General features: G+C 38.5%; 1 protein-coding gene across 4 annotated transcripts in view; it reads left to right on the top strand.

Moving 5' to 3' along the window:
* The window catches only part of LAMB2 (laminin subunit beta 2), a 136804-nt gene that overhangs the window by 78143 nt on the left and 35733 nt on the right, over positions 1–22928 (top strand). For all 4 annotated transcript variants that reach the window (XM_073591809.1, XM_073591810.1, XM_073591811.1 and 1 more), the window contains exons 11-21: positions 1845–2024; positions 3616–3728; positions 7895–7974; positions 9851–9986; positions 11478–11636; positions 14074–14201; positions 16482–16602; positions 16962–17154; positions 21557–21700; positions 22214–22445; positions 22572–22735. In XM_073591809.1, coding sequence (XP_073447910.1) covers positions 1845–2024; positions 3616–3728; positions 7895–7974; positions 9851–9986; positions 11478–11636; positions 14074–14201; positions 16482–16602; positions 16962–17154; positions 21557–21700; positions 22214–22445; positions 22572–22735 — 1650 coding nt within the window. The remainder of the gene's footprint in view (positions 1–1844; positions 2025–3615; positions 3729–7894; positions 7975–9850; positions 9987–11477; positions 11637–14073; positions 14202–16481; positions 16603–16961; positions 17155–21556; positions 21701–22213; positions 22446–22571; positions 22736–22928) is intronic.

Raw genomic sequence — 22928 nt, forward strand, 5'->3', positions numbered from 1 at the left:
TTAGGAAATTCGAAAATTCTAAATTAGGAAATTGGAAATTAGGAAATTGGAATATTCGAAATCTCATAAATTATAAAAATTAAAATGAATAAATTAAAAAATTCTAAAATTTGGAAAATTGAAAATCCAAGGATAAGAATGAAAATCTGAAAATTCAAAAGAATGAAAATCTGAAATTTCGAATTTCCGAACTACCGAAATGATGAATTTATGTATTTACGAATTTAGGAAAATTCAAAATTACGGAAATTCGAAATTCAGAAATTCGAATATTCGAAATTTCATAAACTTCAAAATTCTAAAATTTGGAAATTTGAAAATCCAAGAATAAGAATGAAAATCTGAAAATTCAAAAGAATGAAAATCTGAAAATTCGAAAACCCGAAAATCTGAATAACTAACTAATAATAAATATTAAATTATAGGTGTTGGAATTTCCTTTCAAATTTGGCGTTAGTGAACGTAATGAGTAAAATCGGAAATCCGAAAATTCGGAAATTTGAAAATTTGAAATTTGGAAATTTGAAAATTTGAAATTTGGAAATTCGAAATTCGGAAATTCAAAAATTCAGAAATTCAGAAATCCAAAAATTCGAAAATTCAGAAATCCGAAAATTCGAAATTCGGAAATCCGAAAATTCGGAAATTCGAAATTCGATCATTTTGAAAATCCAGAAATTCAACGAAATTCGATCATTTTGAAAATCCGGAAATTCAACGAAATTCGATCATTTTGAAAATCCGGAAATTCAACGAAATTCGGAAATTTGGAAATTAGAAAATCCGAATTTTCGGTTTTCCAAATTTCGGAATTTCGGAAATTTGAAAATTCGGCAATTCGAAATTTCAGAAATTTGAAAATTTGAATTCAGAAGTTCGGATGTTTGCAAATTCGACATTTCGGAAATTCGAAATTCTGGAAATTCGAAATCTCGAAAATTGTAAATTAGGAAATTCGAAAATTGTAAATTAGGAAATTTGAAATTAGGAAATTGGAATATTCGAAATTTCATAAATTATAAAAATTAAAATGAATAAATTCTAAAATTTGGAAATTTGAAAATCCAAGGTTAAGAATGAAAATCTGAAAATTCAAAAGAATGAAAATCTGAAATTTCGAATTTCCGAACTTCCGAAATGATGAATTTACAAATTTATGAATTTAGGAAAATTCAAAATTACGGAAATTCAAAATTCAGAAATTCGAATATTCGAAATTTCATAGACTTCAAAATTCTAAAATTTGGAAATTTGAAAATCCAAGAATAAGAATGAAAACCTGAAAATTCAAAAGAATGAAAATCTGAAAATTCGAAAACCCGAAAATCTAAATAACTAACAATAAAAAATATTAAATTATAGGTGTTGGAATTTCCTTTTAAATTTGGCCATTAGTGAACGTAATGAGTAAAATCGGAAATTCGGAAATCCGAAAATTCGAAATTTGGAAATTCATAAATTTGAAATTTGGAAATTCGAAAATTTGGAAATTCAGAAATCCAAAAATTCAAAATTCGCAAATTCGAAAATTCGGAAATTCGATCATTTTGAAAATCTGGAAATTCAATGAAATTCGGAAATTTGGAAATTAGAAAATCCTAATTTTCGGTTTTCCGAATTTCGGAATTCCGAATTTTCTCATTTCCGAATTTCCGAAAAAAGCAAAAAAAAAATGAAACGAAAACGAACAAATTTTATGTCTAGTTATTTCTGAATATAGAAAATTGGGCAAACATGATACAAAGGAAATACAACCCGTATGTACAGTAGGTAGGTACCACCATTATCCAGAATCTGAGATGTAACCTTTCTATGATCGATAACAGTATTCTGGTTTTCTACAGCCTGTGACTGCGACCCAGACGGCTCTCTTAACGGCGGACTCTGCGACGCTCAGGACGATCCAATTTTGGGTCTCATCGCTGGACAGTGTCGGTGCAAAGACTTTGTTGAAGGTCCCCGATGCGACAGATGCAAGTCTGGATTTTTTAGCCTCAGCACTGGGAACTTCCAAGGATGCAGAAGTAAGAGATCTTTTAAAGAGATAAAAAATTAACATCAAATTAAAATATTTGTAATTATTTCACAGAGGTTATTCTCCAGCTGTTGTATTAGTGACTTATCCCATTGCTGAGACCTCTATGCCTGGCCTGTATAAGCAGATACAATCACTGCGGACAGTCTTTATCAGATGGCTGAACTCACCAAATACCCTTTTCTTATCCACAAAGATCTTTATTGAATGTGCAGGTTACATCAGACAACAGGATGTGGCAGATGATTGAAAGGACAGGTTAAAACATAGTAATGCTTCCCCCGATGTGAGCAGATTAGCATGTGGCTTTAGACAAATCTCTTATCCCATAAAGACAATGTAAGTAGGAAGGGGAAATACACTGTAGATGGGAGGGAACACAGAAAAGAATGGTGCAATAACCAATATAACCACAAGATGGCAGTATATTAGCCATGGCTATGCAATGCATACCTCCCAACATTTTGAGATGGGAATGAGGGACACCTACTAACAAATGTAGGCATAGGACACGCCCCCCGCCACACCCCCTTAAAGGAGAATTAACCAATAAAAAGGTTAATCAAATCCGCAAGGATTTTTTTTACCACTACTATTCCTTTATATTGGCTTTCAAAATTCACAAATGCAGCAATTTAGAAACTGGATGAAAGGTTTATCATTGGGAAACACTTTTTGAAAGATAAAAAGTGCATTTTATATACAACTATATAGATCAGACCAAAATGAGGGACAAATGAGGGGGAGAAAGGGGCAGAGGAACATTGCTCCAAATCAGGGACAGTTGGGAGCTATGTGCAATGTATCATATTTTAATTCAACAAGTGTAACATTGTACCATATCTGCATCTCCATTTTAATAGGAAAAACACACAGTTAGCACACACAGTGAGGGAACACATTTAACCCCTTGATCTCCCCCTAGTGTTAGCCCCTTCCCTGCCAGTGAAATTTATACAGTAATCACTAGCTATTTTTAGCTCTGATCGCTGTATAAATGTCACTGGTCCCAAAAAAGTGTCAAAAGTGTCTGATCTCTCCGCCGCATTGTCACAGTCCCGATAAAAATCGCAGATCGCCGCCATTACTAGCAAAAAAAGTAATGATAATAAAAATGCCAAAAATCTATCCCCTATTTTGTAGACGTTAAAAATTTTGCGCACACCAATCAATATACGCTTATTGCGATTTTTTATTTTTTTTTTACCAAAAATATGTAGAAGAATACATATCGGCATAAACTGATGAAGAAATTTGGGTTTTTTTTGGGGGGGGATATTTATTATAGCAAAAAGTACAAAATACTGGGGGTTATTTACTAAAGCCAAATCCACTTTGCACTACAAGTGCAAACTGCACTTTCAGTGCACTTGGAATTGCAGTCGCTGTAGATTCGAGGGGGACATGCAAGGAAAATAAAAAACAGCATTTTAGCTTGCACATGATTGGATAATAAAATCAGCAGAGCTTCCCCTCACTTCAGGACTACCCCTCAGATTTACAGCGACTGCACTTCCAAGTGCAATGGGTTAATGAGGTTAATTTTCTGTTCACATTCTGATTGGTTGATGTGTTGGCAGGATGCCAGTGTGACCCAAGAGGAACCGTTACTGATGGCACCCAGTGTGATTCCATCAGTGGAGACTGCTTCTGTAAGCGCTTTGTAACTGGACGCAGCTGTAACCAATGCCTGGTGAGTATATCAGCGAGAATCCAGCCCGTTGTGTAGCAACACTGAAAGGCCGTTCTACCCGGTCTAGTCCAACTGGTCAACTGTTGTGGGTTCTTCTGTTGGGGATCAAACTACAAAATACACTATATTCTCATATGTGATCTCCGCATTTGTAACAAACAATACGTTTATATATACTGTATCTGTGATTTTGTATCAACTTTATTATGTGAATTTTCAATGTAACTTCCACAAATGACCTTTTATGGAACTAAAATAAAATGTATACATTTTTAAGATGACACAACTAGTTTTTGAGCCTGTAAAGTCCCATCCAATGGGGGAATAACCTTTGGTAGTACAAGCAAGAAGTGTGGTGTTCTTACCCGCTGGGGCTCAGGATTGGGGGTGCTGGCATCAAGTTGGTGCCAGCAGTAGCGAGACGCTGCTTGCCCAGCCCAATCCATGTAGGTGTATGTGCTGCTCCACATCATTTCCGAAATTCGAATATTTGAAAATTTGTAAATTTGAAAACTCTGAAGTTTTGAAATTGAAAATTCGAAAATCCAAAAATTCAAAAATAACAACGAAAATTCAAAAGAACGAAAACTCGGAATTGGAAAACCCGAAAATTCGAAAATCTGAAATACTAACTAACTAATAATAACTTAACTATTTCTAACTATTAAAGTATAGGTAGTGGAATTTCCTTTTAAATTTGGCTGTTGGAGAACGAATCCGAAGTTACGAATTATCCAAAATAGCGAATGCCCTGTCTAAACGAATGGAATGTAACAAATTAATAATAATAATAAATAACAATAATAATAAGGATAATAAAAACTTTTTATCATTATTATTATTATTATTATTAATCGATTCCATTCCATTTGTTTAGATGCAGGATTCGTTATTTCGGATAATTCGTAACTTCAGATAAATTTGTATTCTTTACATTGACTAACAGCCAAATTTGAAACGAAATTCCAATACCTATAATTTAATAGTTAGTTATTATTAGTTAGTTAGTTATTATTTGGAATTTTCTGATTTTCGTTCTTTCGAATTTATGGCTTTTCTTTCTTATTTTTGGATATTCGGATTTTCGAATTTACGAATTTTCGAATTTATGAATTTTCAAATTTATGAATTTTCGAATTTCCAAATTTATGAATTTCCAGATTTTCGGATTTTCAGATTTTTGAATTTTTGAACTTACAAATTTTTGAATTTACAAATTTATGAATGTATGAATTTTTTAATTTACACATTTTTAAATTTACGAATTTATGAATTTTCGAATTTATGAATTTTTGAATTTATGAATTTTCGAATTTCCAAATTTATGAATTTCCAGATTTTCGGATTTTCAGATTTTTGAATTTTTGAATTTACGAATGTATGAATTTTCGAATTTACAAATTTTTGAATTTACGAATTTTCGAATTTACGAATTTTCGAATTTATGAATTTACGAATTTACGAACTTATGAATTTTCGAATTTTGATCATAACGAATGACCCAAAAAAACAAAAAAAACAAGAAAAAAAAATTAAATGAAAACGAACAAATTTTTCGGCAGTGTATGTTGACTAACAGCCAAATTTGAAAGGAAATTCCAATACCTATAATTTAATAGTTAATTATTAGTTAGTTAGTTATTATTTCAAATTTTCAAATTTTTGTTCTTTCGAATTTTTGGCTTTTCTTCCTTATTATTGGATTTTCAGATTTTCAAATTTATGAATTTTCCGGATTTTCGGATTTTTGAATTGTCAGATTTTCTAATTTACGAATTTTCTAATTTTTGAATTTACAAATTTTCGAATCTACGAATTTTTGAATTTTCGAATTTTTGTTCTTTCGAATTTTTGGCTTTTCTTCCTTATTATTGGATTTTCGGATTTTCGAATTTATGAATTTTACGGATTTTCGGATTTTTGAATTTTCAGATTTTATAATTTACGAATTTTCGAATTTTCGAATTTTCGAATTTACAAATTTTCGAATTTACTAATTTTTTAATTTACGAATTTTCGAATTTACGAATTTTCAAATTTATGAATATACGAATGTATGAATTTACAAATTTAAAAATGTACGAATTTTCGGATTTTCGAAGTTCGTCTATAACGAATGACCCGAAAAACGAAAAAAAAAATACCCCAAAAAAACAAATGAAACGAAAACCAACAAATTTTTCGGCAGTGCACATGTCTAATTAAAATTATAGACTGATCATTTCTTTGTCAGTGGGCAAATGTACAAAATCAGCAGAGGATCAAATACTTTTTTCCACCTCACTGTATTCATGAATCAGCTCACTCTGATCCCCTGAATTGGTTATAAATACTTGGAGTGCCTTGTGAGGTCACCCCCAATCTCAGGCCCATGCTCATGTTCCTAATGGTTTCTCCTCTAGTACTGGAGCCATCATACGTCTTTGTTGCCTGTTGGATCCCTTCTAATTAGCGGATAGGGACAAGGAGCGAGATTGCATTGCTGCGTTCCTTAAGCTGTTTATTTTTACAAGGGGGGTTGGGGGGAGGTGTTCCGGAATATCATAAAACGATCGCTTCCATTCCGTACATACAAACACCTTACAAGCTGCCGCAGGAAGTCATATTTCCCTGCGAGGGAGTCACATATCCTCCTGCGCATTCCACGCAGCAGCTGCTGGTAACTGAATCTCCTGTCGGAGGGGAAGGCCGGTGGATGTGTTGATGGCTGTAGAGTGGGATTAGGCCTTCGGAGGGCTCTCGCCCCCAGACTGGGCTTAGTGTGAGCTCCAGCCAAGCCGCGGAAGGTGTGCGGTGTCTGCGCTCTAAATACCAGGTATTGCCTGGATCCGTGAACCGACAGCTTCATTAATTCTTTAATCATAAAGCGTATGTCAAGGCAAAAAAAAGAATAAAACACATGTCTGCAATACATATACCACATGTATTATCCCTTTAATGACGATGCAAATAAAGACAAATAATTGCTGACTTGGCGGAAATATGAGAGTCTATTTATTAAAATAATGCAAATGTCACGCAATTCTCAGAACCGTCGACAATAATTCCTGTAATGTGTTTATTATGTTTATTTGTTTTGATCACCAGCTCCATCTACTGGCCATAATGCGGTATTTTCCTGTTTGGGGTATTAAAACAGAAAGGGTGGCCTCTATATAACCAAAAATATAAGAATTAATAGGAGTGTGTGCCATCATCCAAAATTGAGTTTAACTCTATCGTTTTGTTTTTTGTATTAATAAAATTTTCTGTAAATTTTTACAACTGTCTATATACTCTAATTATATTATTATTACACAGGATTTATATAGCGCCGACAGTTTACGCAGCGCTTTACAACATTAGGGCAGATATATGTTCTATACTGTACCGTAATAGTCCTCTTGCCCCTTTGCCTTTGGTGAACCTTGATAGGGGACTTGGTTCCCAAAAATCCCTGATTGAGGTATTGATGGCCACTAGGTGGTGCTAATCATCAAAAGAAATAAATATATTAGGCATATTGCAGGGATTATTGAGGATGGCACGTCAACAGGCCTCTCTGGCTGTGTTTTACACCATAGGAGGGCGGTCGGGTGGGGAGGGGTGGGCGGTTGGAGGGAGTTGTGGGGGCGGTAAAACCTTTTTGTAGTTTTGATAGAGTTGGGATAGGTTAGATCCTATGCCAAATTGTTACTGCAGTCTGTGTGCCCCTCCTGGTGAGGTTCACCCTCGCAGTTTGTCCTGGAGACCACAGTCACAGAGGCAGAAAGTTATGGGAAATTTGAAGTGTGAGATTTGTCATGAGAATAAGAGGTGGGGGAAAATTTCCCAAAGGTGGACAAATGTTTGGGGGGGACAGTAAAACCACAGCTCAGCTGCCTGTTTTTACCGTCCCTGGCTGCCCATGTGAAAGAGACCTTAAACAGCCCTCATTCATCTCTGTAGCTATAAGCATCATGATTAAATTCATCTTCAAGTCCACAACACATACACTGTCTTTTTGGCACATTACATTGGTGGTCAGAATGCCACCCTGATAGCTCAAAACATGTGCCAAGTGGTACTGGACCTGGATTGGGGCTTGCTAGGACATTGAAGCTCATAGATATTGACCTAACTGCCACCAAGCAGATGATAAACCAATGAAAAATATGCCTTACTAATAAAATCCTTTATTTTCCCAGCCAGAATACTGGGCGCTTAGTAATGATCTTCATGGATGCCGGTCATGTGACTGTGATGTTGGAGGGGCATGGGACAACCAGTAAGTCTAAAATATTCCTCTCCTACATGTAAAAATTATCTTTTTTTCTCCTTAGAAAATTACTTAGAACCCCCAAACTTTTATATATGTATATATATATATATATATATATATATATATATATATATATATATATATATATATATATATATATATATATATATATATATATATATATATATATATTTTTTTTTTTTTTTTTTTTTTTAATTTATTTATTTATTTATTTTTTTTAAGCAAGGCCCTAGAGAATAAAATGATGGGTGTTGCAATTTTTTTTATCAAAAGAACAACATGTTGACCGCACTCCAAAGTGTAGAAGATAACAATGTAGTTTATTCCAAGTTAAAACATCAAGGTAACAACGATACAGACATGGACCAGCAGGGATTGACGCGTTTCACGACTCAAGTTCGCTTAATCCTAATCCTTAGTGCGGTCAACATGTTGTTCTTTTGATTATCCATCCATATAAACATCTTTCATTTGGTGATGAAAGATATTTATATGTATTTGTATAAGCGTTTAAAAACATTTATAAAAGAAGATTGAAAACAGACGGCGGACTGGACCGGCACCCAATTAGTAGAGGAGGGATTGCTATCACCTGGAGCGGCACGACCCTGCTCTTCTGACAGACTTGCAATTTTTTTATGTCACACGGTATTTCCGCAAGCGCTTTTTGGAACGCAAAATTTTGGGGAAAAAAATACACTTTCATGAATTTGAGTGCACACAAACACAATATAATACCATATTTTTTGGTAAAAACATAAAATATGATGTAACACCGAGTAAATAGATACCAAACATGTCATACTTTAAAATCGCGCACGCCCATGGAATGGCGACATTCTACAGTACTTTAAATTATGAATAGGTGATGTTGTTAAAAGCCTTTACAGGTTATCACTTTAGAGTTACAGAGGAGATCCAGTGCTAGAATTATTGCTCTGACTCTGACGTTCGCGGTGATACCTCACATGTGTGGTGCGATCACTGTTTACATATGCGTGCGGCCGGGACCAACGCGTGCGTTCACCTATGCGCATGAGCACAGGACGGGGGGCGTTTTATCCTTTTTTTTTTCATTTTCATTTCATTATTTGTTTTTATTTATTATTAATATTATTATTATTATTATTATTTGTTTTTATTTTATTTACATTGTTTCTTAGGCATGCGTTCACCTATGTGCATGAGCACAGGATGGGGGGGGGGGGGCTTTATCTTTTTTTTAAATTTTCATTTATTATTTGTTTTTATTTATTATTATTATTATTATTATTATTATTATTATGTGTTTCATTTATTATTTGCTTTTCATTTATTATTTGTTTTTATTTTATTTACATTGTTTCATAGGTGAGCATTCACCTATGCGCATGAGCACAGGACGGGGGGCGCTTTATCTTTTTTTTTCATTTTCATTTATTATTTGTTTGTATTTATTATTAATATTATTATTATTTTATTATTATTATTTGTTTCATTTATTATTTGCTTTTCATTTATTATTTGTTTTTATTTTATTTACATTGTTTCTTAGGCGTGCACTCACCTAAGTGCATGAGCACAGGACGGGGGGCGCTTTATCTTTTTTTTTCATTTTCATTTATTATTTGTTTTTATTTATTATTATTATTATTATTATTATTATTATTATTATGTGTTTCATTTATTATTTGCTTTTCATTTATTATTTGTTTTTATTTTATTTACATTGTTTCTTTAACAAAATTGTTGTCAATTGTATTGCTGTCATGAGGAATGTAAACATCCCTGTGACAGCAATAGGCAGTTTTTTTTTTTCATTGTGTTATTTTCTTTAAAATTTTTTAAAAAAGACCCTTTTCTTTATTTTTTTTGTGACTAGGTGCTCCTCAGAGACTGGTCAGTGCCGCTGCAGGAATAACATGGTTGGCAGACAGTGTAATATGGTGAAATCTGGCTTCTACCGTATCAATCTGGATCATTACACCTATGAGGCTGAGTCTGCACTGCTCCGACAGGTAACAAGCATTGCACTATAGGGGTGGTAAGATATCGGTTTAAGCTCGACTCCGGAGAAATAAAAGATTGGCACTTGCAGTGGGTCCTCTCTCCATTGCTTGTTTTGCCAGGGGATGATTCAGAACAGCCCTTCTCAGCCTTCTCGACACGGAGGAACCCTTGAAATAACTCTCTGGTCTCAGGGAACCCCTGCTAATCATTACTATATCTGCAACCCATGAGACATTAGTGGTGATGGTCAGTGGGAAGAATGCTCCTTACACTTGTGGTCATTGGAAAGAGTTACCCTCTTACAGAGAGCTAAAAAGATCAATGGTGTAAATGGAAACTTATCTGAGCAACCTCTGGAGGAACCCTAGGCTTCCATGGAACCCTGGTTGAGAAATCCTGATTTAGAAGGTGACCTACTTACCTTGTTCCCTAACTTCCCCAGCAGCTGGCGCTCTCCGCTGATGTCCAATCTCTGAAATGTGGGGGTGGGTCCTCAGCATTCTCCTGTACAATGGAGCACAGCCAGTCTTGCATTGTATGGGATGATGTCAGTGAGTTGTGAATAGAGGCATCGTGGGGGGGGGGTCGGTGGCCCATTGTGGTCCCAGGCCCCCCTGAAAGCCCTCAGTTTAGGCCAAGGTGCATTCTGCTACATATTTTTGGGTTAAAAAAATCCCAATAAGCGTATATTTCTTGCTTTGTGCAAAAGTTATAGCGTCTACAAACTATGGGATGTTTTTATTTATTTATTTTTATCAGAAATGGCAGCGATCAGCGACTTATAGTGAGATTGCGATATTACAGCAGACATTCTGACACTAATTGACACTTTTTGGGGACCAGTGACACCAATACTGTGATCAGTGCTAAGAAATATGCACTGTCACTGTACTAATGACACTGGCTGGGAAGGGGTTAACATCAGGGGCGATCCAAGGGATGGCCCCTTCCTGTTCCAACATGACTGCACAGCAGTGCACAAAGCAAGGTCCATAAAGACATGTATAAGAGAGATTAGGGTCGAGGAACTTAACTGGCCTGCACAGAGTCCTGACCTCAAACCGATAGAACACCTTTAGGATGAATTAGAGTGGAGACTGCGAGCCAGGCCTTCTCATCCACATCAGTACCTGACCTCACAAATGCACTTCTGGAAGAACTGTCAAACATTCCCATAGACACACTCCTAAACCTTGTGGACGGCCTTCCCAGATGAGTTGAAGATGTTATAGCTGCAAAGGGTGGGCCAACTCAATTTTGAACCCTACGGACTAAGACTGGGTTGTCATTAAAGTTCATGTGTGTGTAAAGGCAGGCGTCCCAATACTTTTGGTAATATAGTGTACCATGTAGTGGCCAAAAAATGCTGACTGTGTTCCTGAGAAAATTCTTAAAGCAGCAACAAGCTGCCAGACAATAAGCACACTGGTTTTCTATTAGTAAGTTTAAATGCTGCAGGAACCACCCACCTTTATGGCTCTGTCTATTTCTCTCTGTAGGGGTGCTCTGTATTTGAGCGGGAACGTATGGTGGGTCGACCCGCTACATGGACTGGAACTGGATTTGCTTTGGTCCCTGAAAGTGGAGTTATAGAATTTCAGATCAGCAATATTCCATTCTCGATGGAGTATGATGCTATCATACGCTATGAGCCCAAGGTAAGTGGTTTCAAGTCATTTACACACAGAGATTCCTGTGAGGTTCTTGTGATGGGCATCACTGGGGTCATAGAGGTTCTTGTAATGCGCATCATGAGGGCCATAGAGGTTCTTGTAACGGGCATCATGTGGGTTGTAGAGGTTCTTGTAATAAGCATCATGCGGGTTGTGGAGGTTCCTGTAATTTCATCATGGGGGTCATAGAGGTTTTCGCAATGGGCATCACTGGGGTTGTAGAGGTTTTTGTAATGAGCATCATGGGGGTCATAGAGGTTCTTGTAATAGGCATCATGGGGGTTGTAGAGGTTCTTGTAATAAGCATCATGGGGGTTGTAGAGGTTCTTGTAATAAGCATCATGGAGGTCATAAAGGTTCTTGTAATGAGCATCACAGTGGTCATAGAGGTTCTTGTAATGGTCATCACCGGGGTCGTAAAGGTTTTTGTAATGAGCATCATGGGGTCATAGAGGTTCTTGTAATGAGCATCATGGGGGTCATAGCGGTTCTTGTAATGAGCATCATGGGGGTTGTAAAGGTTCTTGTAATAAGCATCATGGGGGTCATAGAGGTTCTTGTAATGGGCATCGTGGGGGTTGTGGCGGTTCTTATAATAAGCATCATGCAGGTTGTAGAGGTTCTTATAATGAGCATCATGGAGGTCATAGAGGTTCTTGTAATGAGCATCACGGGGGTCGTAAAGGTTTTTGTAATAAGCATCATGCGGGTCATAGAGGTCCTTGTAATGGGCATCACTGGGATTTAAGAGGTTCTTGTAATTGGCATAGAGGTTCAGCCATCACTGGGATGGTAGAGGTTCCTATAATGGGCATCACAGGGGTCGTGGAGATTCTTGTAATAAGCATCATGGGGGTTGTAAAGGTTCTTGTAATAATCATCATGCGGGTTGTAGAGGTTCTTGTAATGGGCATCACTGGGATTGATGAGGTTCTTGTAATTGGCATCATGGGGATCATAGAGGTTCGGCCATCACTGGGATGGTAGAGGTTCTTATAATGGGCATCACGGGAGTTGTAGATGTTCTTGTAATAAGCATCATGGGGGTTGTAGAGGTTCTAGTAATGGGCATCACTGGGGTTGTCTAGGTTCTTGTAATGGGTATCACAGTGGTCATAGAGGTTCTTGTAATGGTCATCCCCGGGGTCGTAAAGGTTTTTGTATTGAGCATCAGGGGGGTCATAGAGGTTCTTGTAATGAGCATCATGGGGGTTATAGAGTTTCTTGTAATGAGCATCATGGAGGTCATAAGGGTTCTTGTAATCAGCATCACAGTGGTCATAGAGGTTCTTGTAATCGGCATCATGCGGGATGTAGAGGTTCTTGTAATTAGCATCATTGGGTCATAGAGGTTCTTATAATGGGCATCACTGGGATTGAAGAGGTTCTTGTAATTGGCATCACTGGGATCATAGAGGTTCAGCCATCACTGGGATTGTAGAGGTTCTTATAATGGGCATCCCGGGGGTTGTAGAGTTTCTTGTAATAAGCATTATGGGGGTTGTAGAGGTTCTTGTAATGGGCATCACTGGGGTCATAAAGGTTCTTGTAATGAGCATCACGGGGGTCGTAGAGGTTCTTCTAATAAGCATCATGGGAGTTGTAGAGGTTTTTGTAATAAGCATCATGGGGGTCATTGTGGTTCTTGTAATTGGCATCACTGGGATGTTAGAGGTTTTGCTATCAATGGGATAGTAGAGGTTCTTATAATAAGCATCACATGGGCTGTACAGGTTCTTGTGGACCTTCACCAGGCAGATGAAAGCCTCCACATCCAGCATGGACTCCCCTAAATCGTCCATTTTGTTCACAGGCCTAAGGTTGCTAGAAGGAGAAGAGCGGCCATTCGATGCAAAACACCAGAGAATGCTTGTGTTGCTCATTTTAGGAACTCCCATTTAAACCTATAGAAGAAAAAAAAAACACAATTCTGCCCTAATGAAAGCTAAGGTACTCCTTTGCATGACAAGCGGCAGTACAACACTCAGGTGTGAATAGACACATTGAGTATAATGAGAATCTTTATGCTGAGTGTTATCACACCTCGGTAAACGTTAAAAAAAATACTCGTGTGTGAATGGAGGCTTCCACGATCTTTTTTAAAAAAAGTACCCCTTTTAAATATCATTACTTCTCTTTTACAACGGGCAAGGTGCAGATGAAGAATTGATGTGAGGATCTGATACTGTTGCATTTTGATATTCCTGTAACAATATTGTTACTAAAGAATAAAGAAGACCAAGTGCTGCAAGTGCAACACTGGAATTAAAGTGGAGCATCAGATTTTTTTTTGTTTCATGAATGATGAAACCTGGTTGAGCACCAGGCCCACTATTTCTCCAATGTTCTCCGCTCCAGCTTTTGTATGTTAGCTCCTGAGTGCATCCCTTCCCATTGTATTCACTGCTGTGTTTTTACATAGTTTCCAGACATGTGGCAGCAAGTGAAGATAACGGTTATCAGGCCTGGGCCTATTCCATCCAGCAGTCCCTGCGGTAACACCATCCCTGCTGACGATGTCATGACTGCATCGTTTCCGACTACGTCCCGGTGAGTGTATGAGTGTCTAAGTCTTTTTTGAGAGTTCGCTGTAATGGGTTTTTCATATGGATGATGAGCTGCGTCCTGTGGTCAACGCTCCTCAGCCTTCATGCGTACTTGGCTCCACCATGGACTTGACCCCTCCATATCTCCTAGCAGACATGGTATCATCTTGATCATCAGTCAGACGAAACATGTACAGAGCCAAGCCAGTGCTAGGCTTTCTTATTAGACTATCCTAACAAGTTGTGCACACACTGAAGAATAAAATCATCCTATAAAATAAGCATTTCTTGGATATATACAGGTGGCAAATGTGAGATTGTACTCTAGGAATTTAAAGTTGTCTTACTGCTATGCTGTAAATACATCTAGTAATGAGATCTCGGGTTATACACACACAACTGAATGAGTCAGCCTAACGTCACAGAGGAAGGACTTGACCCCTCCAAAGTATCACCTACATCTTCAGTCTGCTGAAACATGTACAGAGCAGAGCTAGTGCTGGGCTTTCCTATTGGATAGCCTAACAAGTTGTGTAGACGCTGTAAAATAAAATCATCCTATAAAATTTGCATTTTATACAAATAATAAAATAATGACATAAAATATGAGTTTATCACTTTTTAAATAAAAAGTATTCGTAAAAATTTATGAGTTTATAAACTTTGTAACTTTATCATCAGTCTGCCGAAACATGTACAGTGCCAAGCCAGTGCTGGGCTTTCTTATTAGATTATCCTAACAAGCTGTGCACACACTGAAGAATAAAATCATCCTATAAAATAAGCATTTCTTGGATATATACAGGTGGCACATTCGAGATTGTACTCTCGGTTTTAAAGTTGTTTTACTGCCATGCTGTAAATACATCATTCAGTAATGGGATCTCGGGTTATACACACACAACTGAATGAGCCAGCCTACTGTCCCAGAGGAAGGACTTGACCCCTCCATATCTCCTAGCAGACACAGCATCATTAGTCTGCGGAAACATGTACAGAGCAGAGCTAGTGCTGGGCTTTCTTATTAGATAGCCCAACAAGCTGTGAACACACTGAAGAATAAAATCATCCTATAATATAAGCATTTTATACAAATAATAAAGCAATGACATTAAATATAAGTTTATCACTTTTGCAATTTATTATTATTATTTCAGGTACTTATATAGCAATGTCAATTTACGCAGCGCTTTACATATACAGTGTACTTTATTTCAGGTACTTATATAGCGCTGTCAATTTTTTTTTTTACATATACAGTGCAATAAAAAGTATTGTAAAAAATATATGAGTTTATAAAATTTGTAACTTTCCATATCTCGTATATATATATATATATATATATATATATATATATATATATATATATATATATATATATATATATATATATATACAGGTGGCACATGCGATATTGTACTTGGGTGTTTTAAAGTTGTTTTACTGCTATGCTGTAAATACATCATTCAGTAATGGGATCTCGGGTTATACACACAACCAAATGAGTCAGCCTAATGTCACAGAAGAAGGAATTGACCCCTCCATATCTCCTAACAGACACGGTATTATCTACATCATCAGTCTGCCGAAACATGTACAGAGTAGAGCTAGTGCTGGGCTTTCTTATTAGATAGGCCGACAAGCTGAGCACACGCTGAAAAATAAAATCATCCCATAAAATAAGCATTTTATACAAATAATGACATTAAATATAAAATTATAATCTTTGTAACTTTACATTTTTCAGGTATATAGTGGCACAAATGCGAGATTGCACTGACACCAATGATGGGGGCACTATTCAGCCCACTAACACCAGCAATAGGATGCTATTTCACCCCCTAATACCAAAGATGCATTGTTTACTCCCAATGATGCCAGGATCATTTTTTTACACCTGATGACCACAGTTGGGCCCTCCTTAAGTCTGGAGGATATTCAACTGGCCCTTTGTTTAGAAAGTTTGGAGACCTCTGATCTACATCTTTAGTCTGCTTAAACATGTACAGCGCAGAGCTAGTGCTGGGCTTTCTTATTAGATAGCCTAACAAGCTGTGCACACACTGAAATATCAAAACATCTTATAAAAAATATAAGATTATATAAGATTATTAAAAAAATATATATAAAAAAGCATTTTACACAAATAATAAAATAATGAGATTAAATTTGAGTTTATAAACTTTGGAACTTAAAAAAATGACCAAAAAATAGTATTGTTTTTATGTAAAGGGTACTGTTTGTTCACAGGTAAATTGTAAATTGAGGTGACCTTTCTTTACAGACATGTTGTCTTGCCTCAGCCCATTTGCTTGGAGCGTGGGGTTAGTTACACCATCCGACTGGACTTCACCAGGTACAACTTGCGGGAGAGGGTACCCGGAGCCAACATCCTTATTGATTCGGTGAGGACAGTTCCTTGTTAATACAATGATATAATATAACTTGGTTGCAGTTAGGCTTCCCCTTGCAACAGGTAAAAGCCTCCCGTTGACACCCATTTATATGGTGCAAATGATAGGACTCTTTCTCTCTATTGTTTTTTGATCACCTCTTTCTATTGCCAATTGAACAGCAAATGAAAACAGTATGGAAATTATTGAGTTCTTATGACCAAATCAATAAAAGAAATGTCAAAGGAGGACTTGCTTTTATGGTAAAAAAAAAAGGAGGACTTGCACTTGTTTCAGGAGACATCTTGGCTTTAAACAACAAAAACTTTATTTTATTTGACTGGAAGTTTTTTTTTATTTTTATACCATAGCTGGTGTTTGTTCCTCGTTACTCCTCCTTGGAGATGTTCATTGCTGGAGACCCGGCCTCCATTCAACGCAAGGAAACCTTTGAGAGATTCCGTTGCCACAACAGCAATATCAATGTGGTAAAGTCAGCGACCAATGAGGTGTGCACCAAGCTCATCACCAGCATGTCTGCCGTCATCCATGATGGGGCTCTTGGTGAGTTCAGAGAGAGAATGGACATGTGCAAGTATCCAAAGGCTCCTAATTTCTGCAGCCATTTTCCCTTCTGTGTCAATGTCCCCGATTATTCTGCCCATTTAGCTGCTTTTAGGCAGCTAATCAGCACTGAGCGGCCCAGGGTAAAGCAGAACCAGCTCCATGCACAGTGTATATAAGGATTATGGGAAATAATTATGTATATCCAGGGCTTTTTTCTCAAACAATAGGTGCTGGAACTCAACCACGACCCCCCAAAAACCCTCTACCCATACACACCCTCCAAATCACATCAAATAGTGGGTGTGGTCAGTCAAATTTCACGAACAGTAGGAGGGTCTTAAAGGGGCATTGAATACCAGGATTGCATTACATACAGAGTGCAGAGTTCAGGGGGGTTACACACAGAGTGCAGAGCTGTCACTTGTAAACACAGAAACCGGACTTCTGTGTTTACAAGTGATTGTGGTGAGCAGCCCCCCCCCCAAGGGTCTGAGCCAGAGGTGTTGGAACTGAGTTCCACCAAGTTCCCCCTGAAAAGAAGCCCTGTATCGTTTCTAAGGGTTGATCTAATTTATCTCAACTTAGCCCAACTCCAGGAAACTTAAAGAATATCCCTTGCAGAAAGATCTACTTAGGCGATTTCTGTGGGTTATCTGCTCAGTTAAAGTGAAAGTGAGTTAAAGTGCTTTTCCTCTCCACTAGACTAAACGAGCAGTCAACCCCTACAGTCCGGGCACAGGACCACTGCTAGAGGTCCTGTGCCCGGACTATTTTTAAGTCTGCCAGAGTTGGGCTTTAATGCTGGATTGTCATGTCCGATATCATTTCCCTTTCATTAAAGTCTATTTTTAGCCAAATCGTTTTTCCTCTTTTTTTTCTTGGAGAACAGCTGAAACCACTACAAGTTGTTTTTTTGTTTTTTGCAGTCCTGATGGGGAGATTTCCCTTTAATTCCTGTTTTAACCACTTCAATATCGGGCACTTTTACACCTTCCTGCCCAGACCAATTTTCAGTTTTCAGCGCTGTCGCACTTTGAATGACAATTGCGCGGTCATACAACACTGTACCCAAACTAAATTTTTATAATTTTGTTCCCACAAATAGAGCTTTCTTTTGGTGGTATTTGATCACCTCTGGGATTTTTATTTTCTGCTAAACAAATAAAAAAAAGACAGAAACTTTTGAAAAAAAATGTTTTTTTTTTGTTTCTGTTACAAAACTTTGTATATAAGTAAGTTTTCTCCTTCACTGATGGGGCCGCACTGACGGGCACTGATAAGGCGGCACTGATGGGCACCGATGATGGGCACTAATATGCAGCACTGATGGGGCACTGATAGGCGGAACTTATAGGTGGCACTGATATGCAGCACTGATGGGTACACATAGGTGGCACTGATGGACACTGAAAGGCGGCACGGATGGGCACTGATAGGCAGCACTGATGGGCACTGATAGGTGGCATGGATGGGCACTGATAGGCAGCACTGATGGGGATTGATAGGTGGCACAGATGGGCATGGATGGGCACTGATAGGTGGCACTGATGTACACTAATGGATGGTACTGATGGGCATCACTGATTGGCAGGCATTATTGTTTGGCACTGATTGGCATCCATTGTGGGCACTTATTGGCATCCATTGTGTGCACTGATTGGCATCCCTGGTAGCCATTGGTGGCATACCTGGTGGTGATTAGTGGTGGGCATCCCTAATGGTCCTGGTAGCATCCCTGGTGGTCCAGTGTGGGCAACCTCGGGGGGGGGGCTGCGCTGATAAACAATCAGCACAGACTCCCCCTGTCAGAGGAGTAGCCGATCGGTGCTCCTCTACTCGTGTCTGACAGACACGAGTGAGGAAAAGCCGATCAATGGCTCTTCCTGTTTACACTGTGATCAGCTGTGATTGGACACAGCTGATCACGTGGTAAAGAGTCTCCGTCAGAGACTCTTTACCTAGATCGGAGTTGCGGTGTGTCAGACTGACACACCCCAACAACGATCGCCGTGATGCGCGCCCCCGGCTTGTTATGCTGAAAGATGTCATATGACGTCCGGTCAGGGTAACACAACCACTTTGCCGACGTCATTTTGCTATATGGCGGGCGGCAAGTTTTTAATAACAACATTGTCACTGTGGCAGGAAGTGAGTCTTAAGCCTCATACACACGATCGGATTGTTGGCCATCAGAACGTCAGACTTTTGTCCGAATGGCGTGTGCCTGGAACTTGTCTTGCATACTAACGGCACACAATTGTCGGACAACAAACACAAACGTAGTGACATACTACGTGGAATTTCAGCTCTTGAGCGCTACCCTTTGGGCACCTTCTGCTAATGTCGTGTTTGATGAGCATTGATTCCGAGCATGCGTGTTTGTACTTTGGACTTTTGTGTGACGGACTTGTGTACAGACCATACGAAAATCTGACAACAGACCGTTGTCCACCAAAAATTTACTAGCCTGCCATCCAACATTTGTCGGCCGAAAGTTGGACAACAATTGTCTGATGGAGTGTACTAACGGTACACACGATACGAAAGGCCTGTACACATGATACGAAAATCGGAAGTAAAATTTCGTCTGAACGATCTGCCGATTTTCGGATCGTTAGTATGGTGCTTTCGACAGCCGATTCCGATTTTTCGTACGACAAAGGCTGGATGTGCAGACTATAAATATTTTTGTTGGATGTGAACACAACGTCCGATTTTCGTTAAATTAGTACGGTTTTCTTCAGAAATAAATTGCAAGAGCAAGACTACGCATGCTCAGAAACGAAAGAATACATACAAAACTATTCAACACATGACGTCACTTCTGATGTACAATTCTTTCGTACCAGAATTTTCGTATGGGGAGTAACCTCTTCACTTTCGACATGAGCAAGCAAACAGAATATTGGCATGCATAAAAAAGGGGAAATAATTCCAGAGATAATTCTCCTGCTCTACAAGACTCTGGTCCGGCCGCACCTAGATTATGCCGTCCAGTTCTGGGCACCAGTCCTCAGGAAAGATTTACTGGAAATGGAGCGAGTACAAAGAAGGGCAACAAAGCTAATAAAGGGTCTGGAGGATCTTAGTTATGAGGAAAGGTTGCGAGCACTGAACTTATTCTCTCTGGAGAAGAGACGCTTGAGAGGGGATATGATTTCAATGTACAAATACCGTACTGGTGACCCCACAATAGGGATAAAACTTTTTAGCAGAAGGGAGTTTAACAAGGCACGTGGCCACTCATTAAAATTAGAAGAAAAGAGGTTTAATCTCAAACTACGTAGAGGGTTTTTTACTGTAAGAGCGACAAGGCTGTGGAATTCCCTTCCACAGGTGGTGGTCTCAGTGGGGGGCATCGATAGTTTCAAGAAACTATTAGATAATCACCTGAATGACCGCAACATACAGGGATATACAATGTAATACTGACACATAATCACACACATAGGTTGGACTTGATGGACTTGTGTTTTTTTTCAACCTCACCTACTATGTAACTATGAGACTAGCTTGCAACATAAAACGGACGACCGTTCGTACGAAAATCTGATCGTGTGTACGACGCTAAAGTCTCCACTGGAAACAGGAGCATTAACCAAAATAAAAGAAAACGTTTGGGAGGCTCCCAGGCTAATTCTGATACTCCTCTTCTACATGTAAAAATCATATATTTTTTTTGCTTTGCTTAAAAATTACTTAGAACCCCCAAACATTATATATATATATATATATATATATATATATATATATATATATATATATATATATATATATATATATATATATATATATATAAAATATATAATATATATTTATATTACCAGTTTAGACCCCCTTCCACAGCCTGAAGAAGTGATCAAGTGGCTGCATAGCCACTCAAATCACTTCTACATTAAAGAGACTCACTGGCTGAAACTTTTAATGCAGTGATGATATATAATAAAATATAATACATTTGTACTGTTTTTAGTTCTTGTCTTTTTACCTTCCCCTTTTGTCACTTTTACATTTCCAAAAATATAAATCTATTGTAAGGAAAACCCTAATTCATTTTTCTGTATGTCAATGGTTTTTATATCCAGCTAATTTTTTAACTTGAGGGAGTTTCGAAGAAAAAAGTCGTTTTTTTGTTTTTGGCAGGACAACGTTCCCAGCATTTTTGTCCTGTTAGTTTGCTATGTTTGGCCAAACACAATTTTGTTTCAAAGATTTGGGTATCAGGTGTTATACTGCCCTCTAGTGGTGAATCAACAGAGATGCTTCACTCTACTGCTAAATGCCTTACCGAAAATCAAAGACTTCTGATTTCTGCATTGTAATTCTTGTATTTATTATGCTTCTACCCTGTATGAAAAAGACATTTATTCTAATGATTGATATTTTTTATTTTCTCTAGCATGTAACTGCGACCCTCAAGGATCTCTGAGTTCAGAGTGCGATCCTTATGGAGGACAGTGCCGGTGTAAACCAAACGTCATTGGACGACAATGTGACCAATGTGCCCCTGGGACGCATGGATTTGGACCTTCTGGCTGCAGAAGTAACCTAACCATAGCTATAACACATAATTGGGGGAGGGGGGGGGGGGTATGAAAGTAGTTTTGTGGATGAGCTGAGACTTGCCATTCCTTGATGGCTGGGGTAGGCAGTCAGGGTGCTTGTTTCTGATTCGCTATGTGTCATATGACATTAGTATTTTATTAAGTGTCAAAAGAAATGAACTGATGACATCGCAAATTCTAAAAACAGTTTAATCCAGTGACTTGTGCCCCCGCCCCAATGTGTTTCGCCCAAAAACGTCTTAATCATGAAGATTTGCTGAAGTAGGTGGATAGCAGGCGAGATGTTATGTTGTGCTCCGATTTTTAAATTATACTGTTTTTAGCATTTTTTGCACCGTCGGTGTGCGGCCCATTCATTTCTTCTGACGCTTGATTTGTAGAGCGGGGATGCGCTCTCAGGCAGGCACCCAATAGCAGCCTTGAGAATTAAGAAGTGGTGAGCATTTAGCAGCAACATGGATTTCTGGTGATCAGTATTTTCTTTTTTTTAGCCTGCAACTGTAATCTGGAGGGATCCACACATAACTTCTGCGACCAGTACAATGGGCAGTGCCCTTGCCGGCCTGGCGCATATGGCTCCAAATGTGATCGCTGCCAGCCGGGGCACTGGGGCTTTCCAAACTGCCGAAAGTGCGTATGCAACAGTCACTCGGAGGAGTGCGATCAGAGGACGGGAGCTTGTCTGAACTGCCGGGACAACAGTGTGGGAGACAGATGTGAGAGGTGACTTTCCTCACTGGTCACCGTGAATGTATAATCTGATTCCTCCTGTGGTTGTAGAGTCTGTGCACCACCATGAAAAAGGTGCAAATAAGGTTAAGGGTTTAAGTATCCATCTTTATTTTCCAGGTGTGCTCCTGGCTTCTTTGGAAACCCTGTACTTGGATCAGGTGATCATTGCCGGCCGTGTCCATGTCCAGAAGGTCCCAACAGTGGGCGACATTTTGCCGCATCATGCCACCAAGAACCACGGTCAAGGCAGGTCATCTGCAACTGCAACCAAGGCTATACAGGTGAGATTGCAGTCAGGGCAAGGGGAGAATTACAGGGAAGGGTTGGTACGGGCAATGCTGCCTTTTTATCACTGGTTTATAAATACCCTCACCCATTGCTCATGCCGAGGCCCACCAACTCTTGGCCAAGGATTTTTGCCCCAGCCACCAATCTCTCAACTCTGAACAATGCAGGCCACCTCCTGCGCACGAA

The sequence above is a fragment of the Aquarana catesbeiana genome, linkage group LG07, assembly GCF_042186555.1.
Source record: "Aquarana catesbeiana isolate 2022-GZ linkage group LG07, ASM4218655v1, whole genome shotgun sequence".
In the NCBI taxonomy this organism is placed as follows: domain Eukaryota; kingdom Metazoa; phylum Chordata; class Amphibia; order Anura; family Ranidae; genus Aquarana; species Aquarana catesbeiana.